General features: G+C 32.8%; 1 protein-coding gene across 1 annotated transcript; it reads left to right on the top strand.

Moving 5' to 3' along the window:
- Positions 1 to 350: 350 nt before the first annotated feature.
- eif4ebp1 (eukaryotic translation initiation factor 4E binding protein 1) lies at positions 351 to 13139 on the top strand. The gene is made up of 3 exons (XM_083904469.1): positions 351 to 751; positions 12289 to 12477; positions 12652 to 13139. The coding sequence occupies exons 1-3, from the start codon at positions 616 to 618 to the stop codon at positions 12681 to 12683; spliced, it is 357 nt and encodes a 118-aa protein (XP_083760595.1). The 5' UTR covers positions 351 to 615; the 3' UTR covers positions 12684 to 13139.
- Positions 13140 to 20306: the final 7167 nt, after the last annotated feature.

The following is a 20306-nucleotide window of genomic DNA, read 5'->3' as shown; positions in this document are numbered from 1 at the left end:
CAAACATGCTCATATTTAAGCGTGTGATTCGTATAAACATGAATCAATAAATCACAATGTAAATGACTACGTTTTAAGGTGAAGACATGTTGTAAAGTTAGGTTAAGGTTAGGGTTAGGGTCGGGATTAGGATTAATACAGTCAGGGAAGAATTTAACTGTTACTTTTCATTTTTTTCCTGTACAATATAATAATAAATGAATTGCACCATCAATGGAAACTGCACAGGGGTTCAGCACCAGTAGGGGGCAGACTGTGTCTCTGCAGTCTGCTCTGCTCCGTGTGTGTGTGTCTCTGTGTTTTGTTTGATTGCAGAGGCTGACTGTGGACGACGTGTGTGTGATTGTAAATGTGTGTGTGTGTGTGTGTGTGCTCAGGTGCTTTTAACAAAGAGCCCGCACACACTGTGTGACTGCGTGTTGTGATGTCAGACACCACCTTCCATGGTTTGCACTTGTGAAACATAGAGACATTTATTCGCCTGAGTGTTGAAGTCTGTGTCTGTTCTGCTGAAACAGACACGGTGCAGCTCTGTCCTCGCGCTCTCTCTCTCGTCTGTGTCAGATGTTGTTTAGATTAGTCACTTAGTTTAACCCTGTTACACTTAAGACAAAGATGTCCACTGACTGCCAGAAGACCACTGCCAAGGCCATCCCGTCGACCAGGAGGGTGACAGTCAACGACGCGGCGCACATGCCCCACGACTACTCCACCACTCCCGGGGGGACCCTGTTCAGCACCACCCCGGGCGGTACGTTTACAGCGGCTGTTCCGTTCATTTGTGTGTTTATTGCATATTACAGAACAGGTGTGGCGAACGTCCACGGTCACACGTTGAATTGTCCTCATGCCAACTCCACGAGGTCGTGGACGCGGTCTGTACCACCCCGTCAAACACCACCGTGCTCCGCCCCAGCTAACTGCTAACGCCGTGTAAGCTACTTTGTTGTTGTCAAGAGATTTGGACAGGAAGTTGTTGTGGGGGCTCTTATTTTGAAGGCCCGTGTGACATGGGAAGTGAGGAGTGTTTGCGTAACTGTGTCTAAAAATAAAACAGTCGTATTGCCGGTGTTATGCACGTCTCCGAATCTTATTTATTTCGAAATAATTATATTTTTCGCTCTTACAAAGCTCACTTCCCCTTTCACTCTGGCCTTCAAAGTAAGAGTCACAATAACTTCCTGTTTTTTTTACAAACTTTATTGACAAGTATACAGAACAACTTAAAACCCTACCAAAAAAACCCTGAAATAATATACATATAATATATTTTGGACGACATACTATACTATGATGTTTTTGACCATTTTTGCACGACATACTATACTATGATGTTTTTGACCAATTTTGACCATTTTTGGACGACATACTATACTATGACGTTTTTGACCATTTTTGGACGACATACTATACTATGACATTTTTGACCAATTTTGATAATTTTTGGACTGCATACTATACTATGACATATGACATTTTTCAAAAAAAAAATCTGATTTTGGACAACATAGTATAGTATGTCGTTTTTGTCATATTTTGGACCAATTGTTTTTTTTCAAAAATTGATCACATTTTGGACGAAATAGTGTAGTAAAACGTACTATATAGTATAGTGTGACGTTTTTGTCAAGTTTTGGACCAAAAAAATGTTTATCAAAAAAATTGTCCGATTTTGGACGACATAGAATATAGTATGTCGTTTTTGTCAAATTTTTGACCAAATTTTTTTTTTTTTTAAATTGATCACATTTGGGACAACATAGTGTAGTATGACCTACTACATAGTATAGTATGACGTTTTTGTCAAGTTTTGCACCAAAAAAATGTTTTTCAAAAAAATTGTCAGATTTTGGACGACATAGTATAGTATGTCGTGTTTGTCAAATTTTGGACCAAATTTTGTTTTCAAAAATTGATCACATTTTGGACGACATAGTGTAGTATGACGTACTACATAGTATAGTATGAAGTTTTTGTCAAGTTTTGGACCAAAAAAATGTTGTTCTAAAAAATTGTCAGATTTTGGACGACATAGTGTAGTATGACGTACTACATCGTATAGTATGACGTTTTTGTCAAGTTTTGGACCAAAAAAATGTTTTACTAAAAAATTATCAGGTTTTGGATAACATAGTTGTCGTTTTTGTCAAATTTTGGAACAATTTTTTTTTTTCAGAAAATTGATCACATTTTGGACGACATAGTGTAGTATGACGTACTACATAGTATAGTATGTTTTTGTCAAGTTTTGGACCAAAAAAATGTTTTTCTAAAAAATTGTCTGATTTTGGACGACATAGTATAGTTTGTCGTTTTATTCAAATTTTGGACGTTTTTTTTTTTCCCAAAAATGGTCACATTGTGGACAACATAGTGAAGTATGACGTACTACATAGTATAGTATGACGTTTTTGTCAAATTTTGGACCAAAAAAATGTTTTTCAAAAAAATTGTCAGATTTTGGACGAGATAGTATAGTATGTCGACTACATAGTATAGTATGTTTTTGTTAAGTTTTGGACCAAAAAAATGTTTTTCTAAAAAATTGTCCGATTTTGGACGTTTTATTCAAATTTTGGACCAATTTTTTTTTTCAGAAAATGGTCACATTGTGGACGACATAGTGTAGTATGTCGTACTACATAGTATAGTATTACGTTTTTGTAAAGTTTTGGACCAAAAAAATGTTTATCAAAAAAATTGTCCGATTTTGGACGACATAGTATAGTATGTCGTTTTTGTCAAATTTTGGACGACATTTTTTTTTCCCAAAAATGATCACATTGTGGACAACATAGTGTAGTATGACGTACTACATAGTATAGTATGACGTTTTTGTCAAGTTTTGGACCAAAAAAATGTTTTTCAAAAAAATTGTCAGATTTTGGACGACATAGTATAGTATGTCGTGTTTGTCAAATTTTGGACCAAATTTTGTTTTCAAAAATTGATCACATTGTGGACAGCATAGTATAGTATGACGTACTACATAGTATAGTATGACGTTTTTGTCAAGTTTTGGACCAAATTTTTTTTTAAAAAATGGATCACATTTTGGACGACATAGTGTAGTATGACGTACTACATAGTATAGTATGACGTTTTCGTCAAGTTTTGGACCAAAAAAATGTTTATCAAAAAAATTGTCCGATTTTGGACGACATAGTATAAGTATGTCGTTTTTGTCAAATTTTGGACCAAATTTCTTTTTCAGAAAATGGTCACATTGTGGACGACATAGTGTAGTATGTCGTACTACATAGTATAGTATGACGTTTTTGTCAAGTTTTGGACCAAAAGTATGTTTTTCAAAAAATTGTCAGATTTTGGACGACATAGTATATAGAATGTCGTTTTTGTCATATTTTGGACCAATTGTTTTTTTTTTTTAATTGATCACATTTTGGACGACATAGTGTAGTAAAACGTACTATATAGTATAGTATGACGTTTTTGTCAAGTTTTGGACCAAAAAAATGTTTATCAAAAAAATTGTCCGATTTTGGACGACATAGTATAGTATGTCGTTTTTGTCAAATTTTTGACCCAATTTTTTTTTTCAAAAATTGATCACATTTTGGACGACATAGTGTAGTATGACGTACTACATAGTATAGTATGACGTTTTTGTCAAGTTTTGGACCAAAAAAATTTTATCAAAAAAATTGTCCGATTTTGGACGACATAGTATAAGTATGTCGTTTTTGTCAAATTTTTGACCCAATTTTTTTTTTCAAAAATTGATCACATTTGGGACAACATAGTGTAGTATGACGTACTACATAGTATAGTATGACGTTTTTGTCAAGTTTTGGACCAAAAAAATGTTTTTCAAAAAAATTGTCAGATTTTGGACGACATAGTATAGTATGACGTTTTTGTCAAATTTTGGAACAATTTTTTTTTTTCAGGAAATGGTCACATTGTGGACAACATAGTGTAGTATGACGTACTACGTCGTATAGCATGACGTTTTTGTCAGGTTTTGGACCCAATAAATGCTTTTCAAAAAAATTGTCAGATTTTGGACCAATTTTTTTTTTCAAAAATTGATCACATTTTGGACGACATAGTGTAGTATGACGTACTACATAGTATAGTATGACGTTTTTGTAGGGTGACCATATTTTGATTTCCAAAAAGAGGACACTCGGCCCCCGCCTTGAGACACAAATTCAGACAGACTTCTCAGAGGTTCATGAACATGCTTTATTATGCCTCAATGGTGCAAAATGAACTTCTGTAATGAAATCAAATCAAATATGTAACTACTTGTAATAACCTGTAACAAAATAATAGCTCTCTTTTCAAATAAATAAATAATATGAAAATATGACCTCTTCTGTGTTAGAAAATCCAGCTTTAAATATCTCTACAAGGTAATAAGATAAATAATAAATTAAAACAGTCTCACAAAGATACTAACTTAACAAACAAACAAAAAATATCTACTTTTAATCTTTTGTTGTCTAATTCATCCTGGTTTTCTTTTTCATCCTCCTTGTCTGCCCATCCATATTTTGCTGTAGAGCTGATTTTTCCCAGCAGTTTCCGGTTGCTCATCAAATAAGCATAAAAGTCTTTGCAAGACATCTCTTTGAAATTGTATTGCACTAATAGAATCCCCTTCAGTGACTCAACAGACAGCTGGTTCCTCTCCTTGGTCCACTGGCTCTGCATCATTGAGAAAACCCTCTCAACATTTGCATTGTGAGAGGGAAGTGCAAAGACAAACTGTGCAATCTTCAGTAGCTCTGAGTAGCATGCAGTGCTTTTTGCCTTCTCAAAATATTTGGTCCACTTCTGGTGCACTTGCAGGCCACTGAACTCTTCATCATGGTTGCACCTTTCTGTGAATTTCCTCAGATTGGTGACCTGGTCAACACACTTGACATCATCAACAGGCACCCCCTTCTCACCTAGGTACTTGATGCAGGCCTCCACATCATTCCAGTTTGGTGGCTCACTCAGATCCATCCACAGGAATTGCACTTGCCAGAGGTAGATCTCAGCGAAGTCATTTTCAAAAAACTTCTTGAGTACTATGGGTGGCCTTTGCACAGCACAGTTATTCAATATGTTTTGCTGGGCAACCCACACCGATCAGAGTCTTGTTCTGCAGCAACCTCTTCAAATTTGCAAACACATTCTTTCCTGCTTCATCACGTCGGATTCCTCCAAAATTTGTGTTGCAATTGTCGCCAGTAAATGCAATACATTTTTCAGACAAATTGTTTTTTGCCAGGTGTTTCAGTGAGATATTTTGCGATGGTTTCTGCTGTCTCGTTAGGTGTGTCTTTAACCTCAATCAATTTTGTTTGCAAACCACCCTTCTTCCAGTCAAAATACTGGATTATGATTGGGAATATTTTCACTGCTCCGTGGTTACTCCCGTCTGTAGAAACACCACAGTACTGGATTTCTTTCAGTGCTTCATGAGTGACTTCAATAGAGTGGGGCGCTATAACACCATTGACAATGGCTTCGGTCTTAGTGCGAGCACTACTAAATCTTTTAGCTATGTCAGAGTCTGGAAATGCCTTTTTTTAGCAAGGTACTGGTGCAGTCCATGGACCTGTAGCTGTTGTGGTGTTTAACAGTATGAAATGCCAGTGCACCTTCTGCTGCATTTACAGCATCCTCTGTTTTCCCGGGTCTGACAAAGAACTCAGTCAACTTTGCAGAAGAACTCTCACCTTTTTTATGTTTTTCAGTATCCATGTGAGCTTTGAGATCTCCAGAACCTTTATTAGAAACTGAAACATATGTGCCAGCTTTGCACACAGTGCACTCCGCCTCCCACCGGTCCCGACCGGGACGGAAGTGTGGGAAAGTTTTTTTGCAGTTCATCTGTGAAGCTGCACTTGCGCTTCGGCATTTTGTGTGCAATGCTGCTCCGCTGTCTGTTTTGTTCCCTGTGCATGTGCACGTCAGGGAGCCGTCCACAAAGCAGCCTCTCGGGAATTATGTCACGCAACAAAAGAGGTACCGTAGTATTTGTATGCAAAGCGCCGGTCAATTTAAGTACACGCTTGATGGTTAGATGAAAAACAGTGAACCCCAGACATTTTCACGAATTTATGAAACCCCCCCGGATGCCCCGGACAGGACGTAAAAAGTGGACATGTCCGGGCAAAAGAGGACGTTTGGTCACTCTAGTTTTTGTCAAGTTTTGGACCAAAAAATGTTTTTCGAAAAAATTGTCAGATTTTGGACGACATTGTGTAGTATGACGTACTACATAGTATAGTATGACGTTTTTGTCAAATTTTGGACCAAAAAATGTTTTTCAAAAAAATTGTCAGATTTTGGACGACATAGTAAAGAATGTCGTTTTTTGTCAAATTTTGGACCAAATTTTTTTTTCAAAAATTGATCACATTTTGGACGACATTGTGTAGTATAACGTACTACATAGTATACTATGACGTTTTTGTCAAGTTTTGGCCCAAAAAAAAAAGTTTTTCAAAAAAATGGTCAGATTTTGGACAACATAGTATGTCGTTTTTGTCAAATTTTGGACAAATTTTTTTTTTCATAAATTGATCACATTTTGGACGACATTGTGTAGTATAACGTACTACATAGCATAGTATGACGTTTTTGTCAAATTTTGCCCCAAAAAAATGTTTTTCAAAAAAATTGTCAGATTTTGGACGACATAGATAGTATGACGTTTTTGTCAAATTTTGGACCAAATTTTTTTTCAAACATTTATCACATTTGGGACGACCTAGTGTAGTATGACGTACTACATAGTATAGTATGACGTTTTTGTCAAGTTTTGGCCCAAAAAAATGTTTTTCAAAAATGTTTTCAAATTTTGGACAAAATTATTTTTTCAAAAATTGAACACATTTTGGACGACATTGTGTAGTATGACGTACTACATAGCAAAGTATGACGTTTTTGTCAAATTTTGGACCAAAAAAATGTTTTTCAAAAAAATTGTCAGATTTTGGACGGCATAGTATAGTATGTCGTTTTTGTCAAATTTTGGCCAAAATTTTTTTTCTCAAAAATTGATCAAATTTTGGACGACATTGTGTAGTATAATGTACTACATAGTATACTATGACGTTTCTGTCAAGTTTTGGCCCAAAAAAAAAAAAATTGTCACATTTTGGAGACATAGTATAGTATAAGGTACTACATAGTATAGTGTGACGTTTTTGTAAAGTTTAGGACCAAAAAAAGTTTTTCAAAAACATGGTCAGATTTTGGACGACATAGTATAGTATGTCGTTTTTGTCCAGTTTTGGACCAAATATTTTTTTTCTCCAAAAATGGTCACATTTTGGAAACATAGTATAGTATGACGTATACTGCATAGTATAGTGTGACGTTTTTGTCAAGTTTAGGACCAAAAAAACGTTTTTCAAAAAAATGGTCAGATTTTGGACGACATAGTATAGTATGTCGTTTTTGTCCAATTTTGGACCAAATTTTTTTTTCAAAAAATGGTCACATTGTGGACGATATAGTGTAGTATGACGTACTACATAGTATAGCATGACGTTTTTGTCAAGTTTTGGACCGAAAAAATGTTTTCCAAAAAAGTTGTCAGATTTTGGACGACAAAGTATATAGTATGTCGTATTTGTCAAATTTTGAACAAAATTATTTTTTCAAAAATTGAACACATTTTGGACGACATAGTATAGTATGACGTACTACATAGCATAGTATGACGTTTTTGTCAAATTTTGGACCGAAAAAAATGTTTTTCAAAAAAATTGTCATATTTTGGACGACATAGTATAGTATGTCGTTTTTGTCAAATTTTGGACCAAAAATTTTTTTCTCAAAAATTGATCAAATTTTGGACGACATTGTGTAGTATAACGTACTACATAGTATACTTTGACGTTTCTGTCAAGTTTTGGCCCAAAAAAATGTTTTTCAAAAAAATGGTCAGATTTTGGACGACATAGTAGTATGTCGTTTTTGTCCAATTTTGGACCAAATTTTTTTTTCTCCAAAAATGGTCACATTTTGGAGACATAGTATAGTATAAGGTACTACATAGTATAGTGTGACGTTTTTGTAAAGTTTAGGACCGAAAAAGTTTTTCAAAAAAATGGTCAGATTTTGGACGACATAGTATAGTATGTCGTTTTTGTCCAATTTTGGACCAAATATTTTTTTCTCTAAAAATGGTCACATTTTGAGACATAGTATAGTATGAAGTACTACATAGTATAGTGTGACATTTTTGTCAAGTTTAGGACCAAAAAATGTTTTTCAAAAAAATGGTCAGATTTTGGACGACATAGTTTCGTATGTCGTTTTTGTCCAATTTTGGACCAAATATTTTTTTCTCCAAAAATGGTCACATTTTGGAGACATAGTATAGTATGAAGTACTGCATAGTATAGTGTGACGTTTTTGTCAAGTTTAGGACCAAAAAAACGTTTTTCAAAAAAATGGTCAGATTTTGGACGACATAGTATAGTATGTCGTTTTTGTCAAATTTTGGACCAAATTTTTTTTTCAAAAAATGGTCACATTGTGGACGATATAGTGTAGTATGACATACTACATAGTATAGCATGACGTTTTTGTCAAGTTTTGGACCGAAAAAATGTTTTCCAAAAAAGTTGTCAGATTTTGGACGACATAGTATAGTATGTCGTATTTGTCAAATTTTGAACAAAATTATTTTTTCAAAAATTGAACACATTTTGGACGACATTGTGTAGTATGACGTACTACATAGCATAGTATGACGTTTTTGTCAAATTTTGGACCGAAAAAACGTTTTTCAAAAAAATTGTCCGATTTTGGACGACATAGTATAGTATGTCGTTTTTGTCAAATTTTGGACAAAAAAAGTTTTGGCCCAAAAAAATGTTTTTCAAAAAAATGGTCAGATTTTGGACGACATAGTATAGTATGTCGTTTTTGTCCAACTTTGGACCAAATATTTTTTTCTCCAAAAATGGTCACATTTTGAGACATAGTATAGTATGAAGTACTACATAGTATAGTGTGACGTTTTTGTCAAGTTTAGGACCAAAAAATGTTTTTCAAAAAAATGGTCAGATTTTGGACGACATAGTATAGTATGTCGTTTTTTTCCAATTTTGGACCAAATATTTTTTTCTCCAAAAATGGTCACATTTTGGAGACATAGTATAGTATGTACTACATAGTATGGTGTGACGATTTTGTCAAGTTTAGGACCAAAAAACGTTTTTCAAAAAAGTGATCAGATTTTGGACGACATAGTATAGTATGACGTTTTTGTCAAATTTTGGACCAAATTTTTTTTCAAACATTTATCACATTTGGGACGACATAGTGTAGTATGACGTACTACATAGTATAGTATGACGTTTTTGTCAAGTTTTGGCCCAAAATTTTTTTTTTTCAAAAAAATGGTCAGATTTTGGACGACATAGTATAGTATGTCGTTTTTGTCAAATTTTGGACAAAATTATTTTTTCAAAAATTGAACACATTTTGGACGACTTTGTGTAGTATGACGTACTACATAGTATACTATGACGTTTCTGTCAAGTTTTGGCCCAAAAACATGTTTTTCAAAAAAATGGTCAGATTTTGGACGACATAGTATAGTATGTCGTTTTTGTCAAATTTTGGACAAAAAATTTTTTCTCCAAAAATGGTCACATTTTGGAGACAAAGTATAGTATGAAGTACTACATAGTATAGTGTGACGATTTTGTCAAGTTTAGGACCAAAAAAAGTTTTTCAAAAAAATGGTCAGATTTTGGACGACATAGTATAGTATGTCGTTTTTGTCCAATTTTGGACCAAATATTTTTTTCTCCAAAAATGGTCACATTTTGGAGACATAGTATAGTATGAAGTACTACATAGTATAGTGTGACGTTTTTGTCAAGTTTAGGACCAAAAAATGTTTTTCAAAAAAATGGTCAGATTTTGGACGACATAGTATAGTATGTCGTTTTTGTCCAATTTTTGACCAAATTTTTTTTCTCCAAAAATGGTCACATATTGGAGACATAGTATAGTATAAGGTACTACATAGTATAGTGTGAGGTTTTTGTCAAGTTTAGGACCAAAAAAATGGTCAGATTTTGGACGACATAGTATAGTATGTCGTTTTTGTCAAATTTTGGACAAAATTATTTTTTCAAAAATTGAACACATTTTGGACGACTTTGTGTAGTATGACGTACTACATAGTATACTATGACGTTTCTGTCAAGTTTTGGCCCAAAAACATGTTTTTCAAAAAAATGGTCAGATTTTGGACGACATAGTATAGTATGTCGTTTTTGTCAAATTTTGGACAAAAAAATTTTTCTCCAAAAATGGTCACATTTTGGAGACAAAGTATAGTATGAAGTACTACATAGTATAGTGTGACGATTTTGTCAAGTTTAGGACCAAAAAAAGTTTTTCAAAAAAATGGTCAGATTTTGGACGACATAGTATAGTATGTCGTTTTTGTCCAATTTTGGACCAAATATTTTTTTCTCCAAAAATGGTCACATTTTGGAGACATAGTATAGTATGAAGTACTACATAGTATAGTGTGACGTTTTTGTCAAGTTTAGGACCAAAAAATGTTTTTCAAAAAAATGGTCAGATTTTGGACGACATAGTATAGTATGTCGTTTTTGTCCAATTTTTGACCAAATTTTTTTTCTCCAAAAATGGTCACATATTGGAGACATAGTATAGTATAAGGTACTACATAGTATAGTGTGAGGTTTTTGTCAAGTTTAGGACCAAAAAAATGGTCAGATTTTGGACGACATAGTATAGTATGTCGTTTTTGTCCAAATTTGGACAAAACTTTTTATTCTCCAAAATTGGTCACATTTTGGAGACATAGTAAAGTATGTCATTTTTGTCCAATTTTGGACCAAATTTTTTTTCTCCAAAATTGGTCACATTTTGGAGACAAAGTATAGTATGAAGTACTACATAGTATAGTGTGACGTTTTTGTCAAGTTCAGGACCAAAAAAACGTTTTTCAAAAAAATGGTCAGATTTTGGACGACATAGTATAGTATGTCGTTTTTGTCCAATTTTGGACCAAATTTATTTTTCTCCAAAAATGGTCACATATTGGAGACATAGTATCGTATAGTATGAGGTACTACATGGTTTAGTGTGACGTTTTTGTCAAGTTTAGGACCAAAAAAACGTTTTTCAAAAAAATGGTCAGATTTTGGACGACATAGTATAGTATGTCGTTTTTGTCAAATTTTGGACCAAATATCTTTTTTCTCCAATAATGGTCACATTTTGGAGACATAGTATAGTATGAAGTACTACATAGTATAGTGTGACGATTTTGTCAAGTTTAGGACCAAAAAAAGTTTTTCAAAAAAATGGTCAGATTTTGTACGACATAGTATAGTATGTCGTTTTTGTCCAATTTTGGACCAAAGTTTTTTTTCTCCAAACATGGTCACATTTTGGAGACATAGTATAGTATGACGTAATACATAGTATAGTGTGACGTTTTTGTCAAGCTAAGGACCAAAAAAAGTTTTTCAAAAAAATTGTCAGATTTTGGACGACATAGTATAGTATGTCGTTTTTGTCAAATTTTGGACCAAATTTTTTTTTCTCCAAAAATTGTCACATTTTGGAGACAAAGTATAGTATGAAGTACTACATAGTATAGTGTGACGTTTTTGTCAAGTTTAGGACCAAAAAAACGTTTTTCAAAAAAATGGTCAGATTTTGGACGACATAGTATAGTATGTCGTTTTTGTCCAATTTTGGACCAAATATTTTTTTCTCCAAAAATGTATCACATTTTGGACGACATTGTGTAGTATAACGTACTACATAGTATAGTATGACGTTTTTGTCAAATTTTGGACCAAATTTTTTTCCAAAAATTGATCACATTTTGGACGACATAGTGTAGTAAAACGTACTACATAGTATAGTATGACGTTTTTGTCAAATTTTGGACCAAAAAAATGTTTTTCAGAAAAATTGTCAGATTTTGGACGACATAGTATAGTATGACATTTTTGTCAAATTTTGGACCAAATGTTTTTTTCAAAAATTGTCAGATTTTGTACGACATAGTATAGTATGACTTTTTGTCAAATTTTGGACAAAGAATGTTTTTAGGAAAATTGCCTTATTTTGGATGACATACTAAACTATCACTATTTTATGTCACATTTATAAGGGAATAAAGAAGGTATATTATTGCATTCATTCATACATGTGAAACAGGACGCCAGACAACTCATGCAAGAATGAACCTCAGCTTCACCCCGTGTGATGCTTAGTTTTCTCTTTTCCTGCCTCTTTGCACCACAGGTACCAGGATCATCTACGACCGAAGGTTCCTGCTGGAGTGTCGTGGCTCTCCGGTGGCCAGGACTCCTCCTCGAGGTCTGCCCATCATTCCAGGGGTGACCAGTCCTCCCTCCAAAGTAGCCTGTGAGAAAGCCTGTCATGGAGAACTGCTGAACAACAACATCACTGCACCTGACAGCAGCAACACAGGTCTGTTGACACATCAGACATTAAACACAAGGAGGCATTTAAATGTCAGATGTCATAATATTTTGTTAGCAAATGTCTTCAAACACTATTTTAGGTGTCATTATGTTAAACATGATTAGGTATCGTAACATCAGATTGTGGAGAGTGACACATCTTTTTTGTGTTTCTTTTAAGGTGATGACGCTCAGTTTGAAATGGACATCTAGGTGAAGCTCGGACGAGCATGAACATGTCAGACTTACCAACGCGACGCTTTTAAGAACAGTCATTCATTCCACGATGATTGAGGGTTGGCCTTCAGTGTCCACAATTTCCTCCAGTCTGTCGTCGTCGTTGGTGTCATTTAATTGTCTGGCCCCGATCGAAACTGTAACAAAGCTTTTCCTGCCTCTGAGTTTAAACCATTAGTCGAAAGTGTGCCTTCCTGTAATGGCTAAAAGTTTGACATAACACCAGGAAGTACTTAACACCAACAGCCTCATCCCCTTAACCACTGAGAGAAGATCCAATTTTGTGAGTTTTTAAGCATTCCAGAGGAGTCCGCCACACCACGATGTGCTTTACTTTGACATATTTGTGCCATCACGGGCTCTTCAGACGATGCCTTTGATTATGTTAACATTACTGTATAAGTTGGAGTTGGATCATCGTCTCAATTGTCGTGCAGAGAATGCAAGACGAGAGTTTTGTCAATTAAATTTTGAATCAAATGTTCTCACCGTTATAATAAATAAATAAAGCAAACACCATAAAAAAAAAAAAAACACTGTCATGTTTTATTCAACATATGTTGATCAAGGGTCATGGTTGTGTATTATTAAAAAAAAAAAAGTTCACTTACATTATGGAGTTGTCTTTGTTGCACTTGGTTTGAATACACAGTTCTCTTACACAGTGCCAGTATAGTATGACCTTTTAGTCAAATTTTGGGCCAAAAAAAAACTTCCAAAAAAATTGTCAAATTTTGGACGACATAGTATTGAATGACATTTTTGTCAAATTTTGGACACCATGTTTTTTTTTCAAAAATAAATTCTAATTTTGGAACGACATAGTATAGTATGACGTTTTTGGCAAATTTTGGACAATATAGTATTGTATGGCGTTTTTGTCAAATTTTGGACCAAAAATGTTTTTTCAAAAAAATGCACATTTTGGAACGACATAGTATAGTATGACGTTTTTGGCAAATTTTGGACAATATAGTATTGTATGGCGTTTTTGTCAAATTTTGGACCAAAAATGTTTTTTCAAAAAAATGCACATTTTGGAACGACATAGTATAGTATGACATTATTTGTCAAATTTTGGAACTAAAATTTTCAAAAAAATGGTCAGATTTTGGACGACATAGTGTAGTATGTCGTTTTTGTCAAATTTTGGACCAATTTTTATTTTTCCAAAAATGGTCACATTATGGACTACATAGTATAGTAGAACGTACTATATGGTATAGTATGACGTTTTTGTCTAGTTTTCCACCAAAAAAAGTTTTTCAAAAATATGGTCAGATTTTGGACGACATAGTATAGTATGTCGTTTTTGTCAAAATTTGGTCAAATTTTTTTTTTCCAAAAATGGTCACATTATGGACTACATAGTATAGTAGAACGTACTATATGGTATAGTATGACGTTTTTGTCAAGTTTTGCACCAAAAAAACGTTTTTCAAAAAAATGGTCAGATTTTGGACGACATAGTATAGTATGTCGTTTTTGTCAAATTTTGGACCAATTTTTATTTTTCCAAAAATGGTCACATTATGGACGACATAGTATAGTAGGACGTACTACATAGTATAGTATGACGTTTTTGTCAAGTTTTGCACCAATAAAAGTTTTTCAAAAATATGGTCAGATTTTGGACGACATAGTATAGTATGTCGTTTTTGTCAAAATTTGGTCAAATTTTTTTTTTCCAAAAATGGTCACATTATGGACTACATAGTATAGTAGAATGTACTATATAGTATAGTATGACGTTTTTGTCAAGTTTTGCACCAAAAAAAGTTTTTCAAAAATATGGTCAGATTTTGGACGACATAGTATAGTATGTCGTTTTTGTCAAAATTTGGTCAAATAATTTTTTTTCTAAAAATGGTCACATTATGGACGACATAGTATAGTAGGATGTACTACATAGTATAGTATGACGTTTTTGTCATGTTTTGCACCAAAAAAAGTTTTTCAAAAATATGGTCAGATTTTGGACGACATAGTATAGTGTCGTTTTTGTCAAAATTTGGTCAAATTTTTTTTTTCTAAAAATGGTCACATTATGGACGACATAGTATAGTAGGACGTACTACATAGTATAGTATGACGTTTTTGTCAAGTATTGCACCAAAAAAAGTTTTTCAAAAATATGGTCAGATTTTGGACGACATAGTATAGTATGTCGTTTTTGTCAAAATTTGGTCAAATTTTTTTTTTCTAAAAATGGTCACATTATGGACGACATAGTATAGTAGGACGTACTACATAGTATAGTATGACGTTTTTGTCAAGTTTTGCACCAACAAAAAGTTTTTCAAAAATATGGTCAGATTTTGGACGACATAGTATAGTATGTCGTTTTTGTCAAAATTTGGTCAAATTATTTTTTTTCTAAAACTGGTCACATTATGGACGACATAGTATAGTAGGACGTACTACATGGTATAGTATGACGTTTTTGTCAAGTTTTGGACCAAAAAACGTTTTTCAAAAAAATGGTCAGATTTTGGACGACATAGTATAGTATGTCGTTTTTGTCAAATTTTGGACCAATTTTTATTTTTCCAAAAATGGTCACATTATGGACGACATAGTATAGTAGGACGTACTACATAGTATAGTATGACGTTTTTGTCAAGTTTTCCACCAAAAAAAGTTTTTCAAAAATATGGTCAGATTTTGGACGACATAGTATAGTATGTCGTTTTTGTCAAAATTTGGTCAAATTTTTTTTTTCCAAAAATGGTCACATTATGGACTACATAGTATAGTAGAACGTACTATATGGTATAGTATGACGTTTTTGTCAAGTTTTGCACCAAAAAAAGTTTTTCAAAAATATGGTCAGATTTTGGACGACATAGTATAGTATGTCGTTTTTGTCAAAATTTGGTCAAATTATTTTTTTTTAAAACTGGTCACATTATGGACGACATAGTATAGTAGGACGTACTACATAGTATAGTATGACGTTTTTGTCTAGTTTTGGACCAAAAAAAGTTTTTCAAAAAATGGTCTGATTTTGGACGACATAGTATAGTATGTCGTTTTTGTCAAATTTTGGACAAATAGTTTTTTTTCCAAAAATGGTCACATTATGGACTACATAGTATAGTAGGACCTACTATATAGTATAGTATGACGTTTTTGTCATGTTTTGGACCAAAAAACGTTTTTCAAAAATATGGTCAGATTTTGGACGACATAGTATAGTATGTCGTTTTTGTCAAAATTTGGTCAAATTTTTTTTTTCTAAAAATGGTCACATTATGGACGACATAGTATAGTAGGACGTACTACATAGTATAGTATGACGTTTTTGTCAAGTTTTGCACCAACAAAAAGTTTTTCAAAAATATGGTCAGATTTTGGACGACATAGTATATAGTATGTCGTTTTTGTCAAAATTTGGTCAAATTATTTTTTTTCTAAAACTGGTCACATTATGGACGACATAGTATAGTAGGACGTACTACATGGTATAGTATGACGTTTTTGTCAAGTTTTGGACCAAAAAACGTTTTTCAAAAAAATGGTCAGATTTTGGACGACATAGTATAGTATGTCGTTTTTGTCAAATTTTGGACCAATTTTTATTTTTCCAAAAATGGTCACATTATGGACGACATAGTATAGTAGGACGTACTACATAGTATAGTATGACGTTTTTGTCAAGTTTTCCACCAAAAAAAGTTTTTCAAAAATATGGTCAGATTTTGGACGACATAGTATAGTATGTCGTTTTTGTCAAAATTTGGTCAAATTTTTTTTTTTCTAAAACTAGTCACATTATGGACGACATAGTATAGTAGGACGTACTACATAGTATAGTATGACGTTTTTGTCAAGTTTTGCACCAAAAAAACGTTTTTCAAAAAAATGGTCAGATTTTGGACGACATAGTATAGTATGTCGTTTTTGTCAAATTTTGGACCAATTTTGATTTTTCCAAAAATGGTCACATTATGGACTACATAGTATAGTAGAACGTACTATATAGTATAGTATGACGTTTTTGTCAAGTTTTGCACCAAAAAAAGTTTTTCAAAAATATGGTCAGATTTTGGACGACATAGTATATAGTATGTCGTTTTTGTCAAAATTTGGTCAAATAATTTTTTTTCTAAAAATGGTCACATTATGGACGACATAGTATAGTAGGACGTACTACATAGTATAGTATGACGTTTTTGTCTAGTTTTGGACCAAAAAAAGTTTTTCAAAAAATGGTCTGATTTTGGACGACATAGTATAGTATGTCGTTTTTGTCAAATTTTGGACAAATAGTTTTTTTTCCAAAAATGGTCACATTATGGACTACATAGTATAGTAGGACGTAATACATAGTATAGTATGACGTTTTTGTCAAGTTTTGGACCAAAAAACGTTTTCCAAAAAAATGGTCAGATTTTGGACGACATAGTATAGTAGGACGTACTACATAGTATAGTATGACGTTTTTGTCAAGTTTTGGACCAATTTTTTTTTTTCCAAAAATGGTCACATTATGGACGACATAGTATAGTAGGACGTACTACATAGTATAGTATGACGTTTTTGTCAAGTTTTGCACCAAAAAAAGTTTTTCAAAAATATGGTCAGATTTTGGACGACATAGTATAGTATGTCGTTTTTGTCAAAATTTGGTCAAATTATTTATTTTCTAAAAATGGTCACATTATGGACGACATAGTATAGTAGGATGTACTACATAGTATAGTATGACGTTTTGTCATGTTTTGCACCAAAAAAAGTTTTTCAAAAATATGGTCAGATTTTGGACGACATAGTATAGTATGTCGTTTTTGTCAAAATTTGGTCAAATTATTTTTTTTCTAAAACTGGTCACATTATGGACGACATAGTATAGTAGGACGTACTACATTGTATAGTATGACGTTTTTGTCAAGTTTTGGACCAAAAAACGTTTGTTCAAAAAAATGGTCAGATTTTGGACGACATAGTATAGTATGTCGTTTTTGTCAAATTTTGGACCAATTTTTATTTTTCCAAAAATGGTCACATTATGGATGACATAGTATAGTAGGACGTACTACATAGTATAGTATGACGTTTTTGTCAAGTTTTCCACCAAAAAAAGTTTTTCAAAAATATGGTCAGATTTTGGACGACATAGTATAGTATGTCGTTTTTGTCAAAATTTGGTCAAATTTTTTTTTTCCAAAAATGGTCACATTATGGACTACATAGTATAGTAGAACGTACTATATGGTATAGTATGACGTTTTTGTCAAGTTTTGCACCAAAAAAAGTTTTTCAAAAATATGGTCAGATTTTGGACGACATAGTATAGTATGTCGTTTTTGTCAAAATTTGGTCAAATTATTATTTTTTTAAAACTGGTCACATTATGGACGACATAGTATAGTAGGACGTACTACATAGTATAGTATGACGTTTTTGTCTAGTTTTGGACCAAAAAAAGTTTTTCAAAAATATGGTCAGATTTTGGACGACATAGTATAGTATGTCGTTTTTGTCAAAATTTGGTCAAATTATTTTTTTTCTAAAACTGGTCACATTATGGACGACATAGTATAGTAGGACGTACTACATTGTATAGTATGACGTTTTTGTCAAGTTTTGGACCAAAAAACGTTTGTTCAAAAAAATGGTCAGATTTTGGACGACATAGTATAGTATGTCGTTTTTGTCAAATTTTGGACCAATTTTTATTTTTCCAAAAATGGTCACATTATGGATGACATAGTATAGTAGGACGTACTACATAGTATAGTATGACGTTTTTGTCAAGTTTTCCACCAAAAAAAGTTTTTCAAAAATATGGTCAGATTTTGGACGACATAGTATAGTATGTCGTTTTTGTCAAAATTTGGTCAAATTTTTTTTTTCCAAAAATGGTCACATTATGGACTACATAGTATAGTAGAACGTACTATATGGTATAGTATGACGTTTTTGTCAAGTTTTGCACCAAAAAAAGTTTTTCAAAAATATGGTCAGATTTTGGACGACATAGTATAGTATGTCGTTTTTGTCAAAATTTGGTCAAATTATTATTTTTTTAAAACTGGTCACATTATGGACGACATAGTATAGTAGGACGTACTACATAGTATAGTATGACGTTTTTGTCTAGTTTTGGACCAAAAAAAGTTTTTCAAAAAATGGTCTGATTTTGGACGACATAGTATAGTATGTCGTTTTTGTCAAATTTTGGACAAATAGTTTTTTTTCCAAAAATGGTCACATTATGGACTACATAGTATAGTAGGACCTACTATATAGTATAGTGTGACGTTTTTGTCATGTTTTGGACCAAAAAACGTTTTTCAAAAATATGGTCAGATTTTGGACGACATAGTATAGTATGTCGTTTTTGTCAAAATTTGGTCAAATCTTTTTTTTTCTAAAAATGGTCACATTATGGACGACATAGTATAGTAGGACGTACTACATGGTATAGTATGACGTTTTTGTCAAGTTTTGGACCAAAAAACGTTTTTCAAAAAAATGGTCAGATTTTGGACGACATAGTATAGTATGTCGTTTTTGTCAAATTTTGGACCAATTTTTATTTTTCCAAAAATGGTCACATTATGGACGACATAGTATAGTAGGACGTACTACATAGTATAGTATGACGTTTTTGTCAAGTTTTGGACCAAAAAACGTTTTTCAAAAAAATTGTCAGATTTTGGACGACATAGTATAGTATGTCGTTTTTGTCAAATTTTGGACCAATTTTTATTTTTCCAAAAATGGTCACATTATGGACGACATAGTATAGTAGGACGTACTACATAGTATAGTATGACGTTTTTGACAAGTTTTGGACCAAAAAACGTTTTTCAAAAATATGGTCAGATTTTGGACGACATAGTATATAGTATGTCGTTTTTGTCAAATTTTGGACCAATTTTTATTTTTCCAAAAATGGTCACATTATGGACTACATAGTATAGTAGGACGTACTACATAGTATAGTATGACGTTTTTGTCAAGTTTTGCACCAAAAAAAGTTTTTCAAAAATATGGTCAGACATTTGGACGTATGTCGTTTTTGTCAAAATTTGGTCAAACTTTTTTTTTTCCAAAAATGGTCACATTATGGACTACATAGTATAGTAGAACGTACTATATAGTATAGTTTGACGTTTTTGTCAAGTTTTGCACCAAAAAAAAATGTTCAGATATTGGACGACATAGTATAGTATGTCGTTTTTGTCAAAATTTGGTCAAATTTTTTTTTTCTAAAAATGGTCACATTATGGACGACATAGTATAGTAGGACGTACTACATAGTATAGTATGACGTTTTTGTCAAGTTTTGCACCAAAAAAAGTTTTTCAAAAATATGGTCAGATTTTGGACGACATAGTATAGTATGTCGTTTTTGTCAAATTTTGGACCAATTTTTATTTTTCCAAAAATGGTCACATTATGGACGACATAGTATAGTAGGACGTACTACATAGTATAGTATGACGTTTTTGTCAAGTTTTGCACCAAAAAAAGTTTTTCAAAAATATGGTCAGATTTTGGACGACATAGTATAGTATGTCGTTTTTGTCAAAATTTGGTCAAATTATTTTTTTTCTAAAACTGGTCACATTATGGACGACATAGTAT

The sequence above is a fragment of the Microchirus variegatus genome, assembly GCF_963457635.1.
Source record: "Microchirus variegatus genome assembly, chromosome: 18".
Classification (NCBI taxonomy): Eukaryota; Metazoa; Chordata; class Actinopteri; order Pleuronectiformes; family Soleidae; genus Microchirus; species Microchirus variegatus.
Note: the sequence above shows the minus strand (reverse complement) of the source record. Positions and strands in the feature narration are given on the sequence as shown.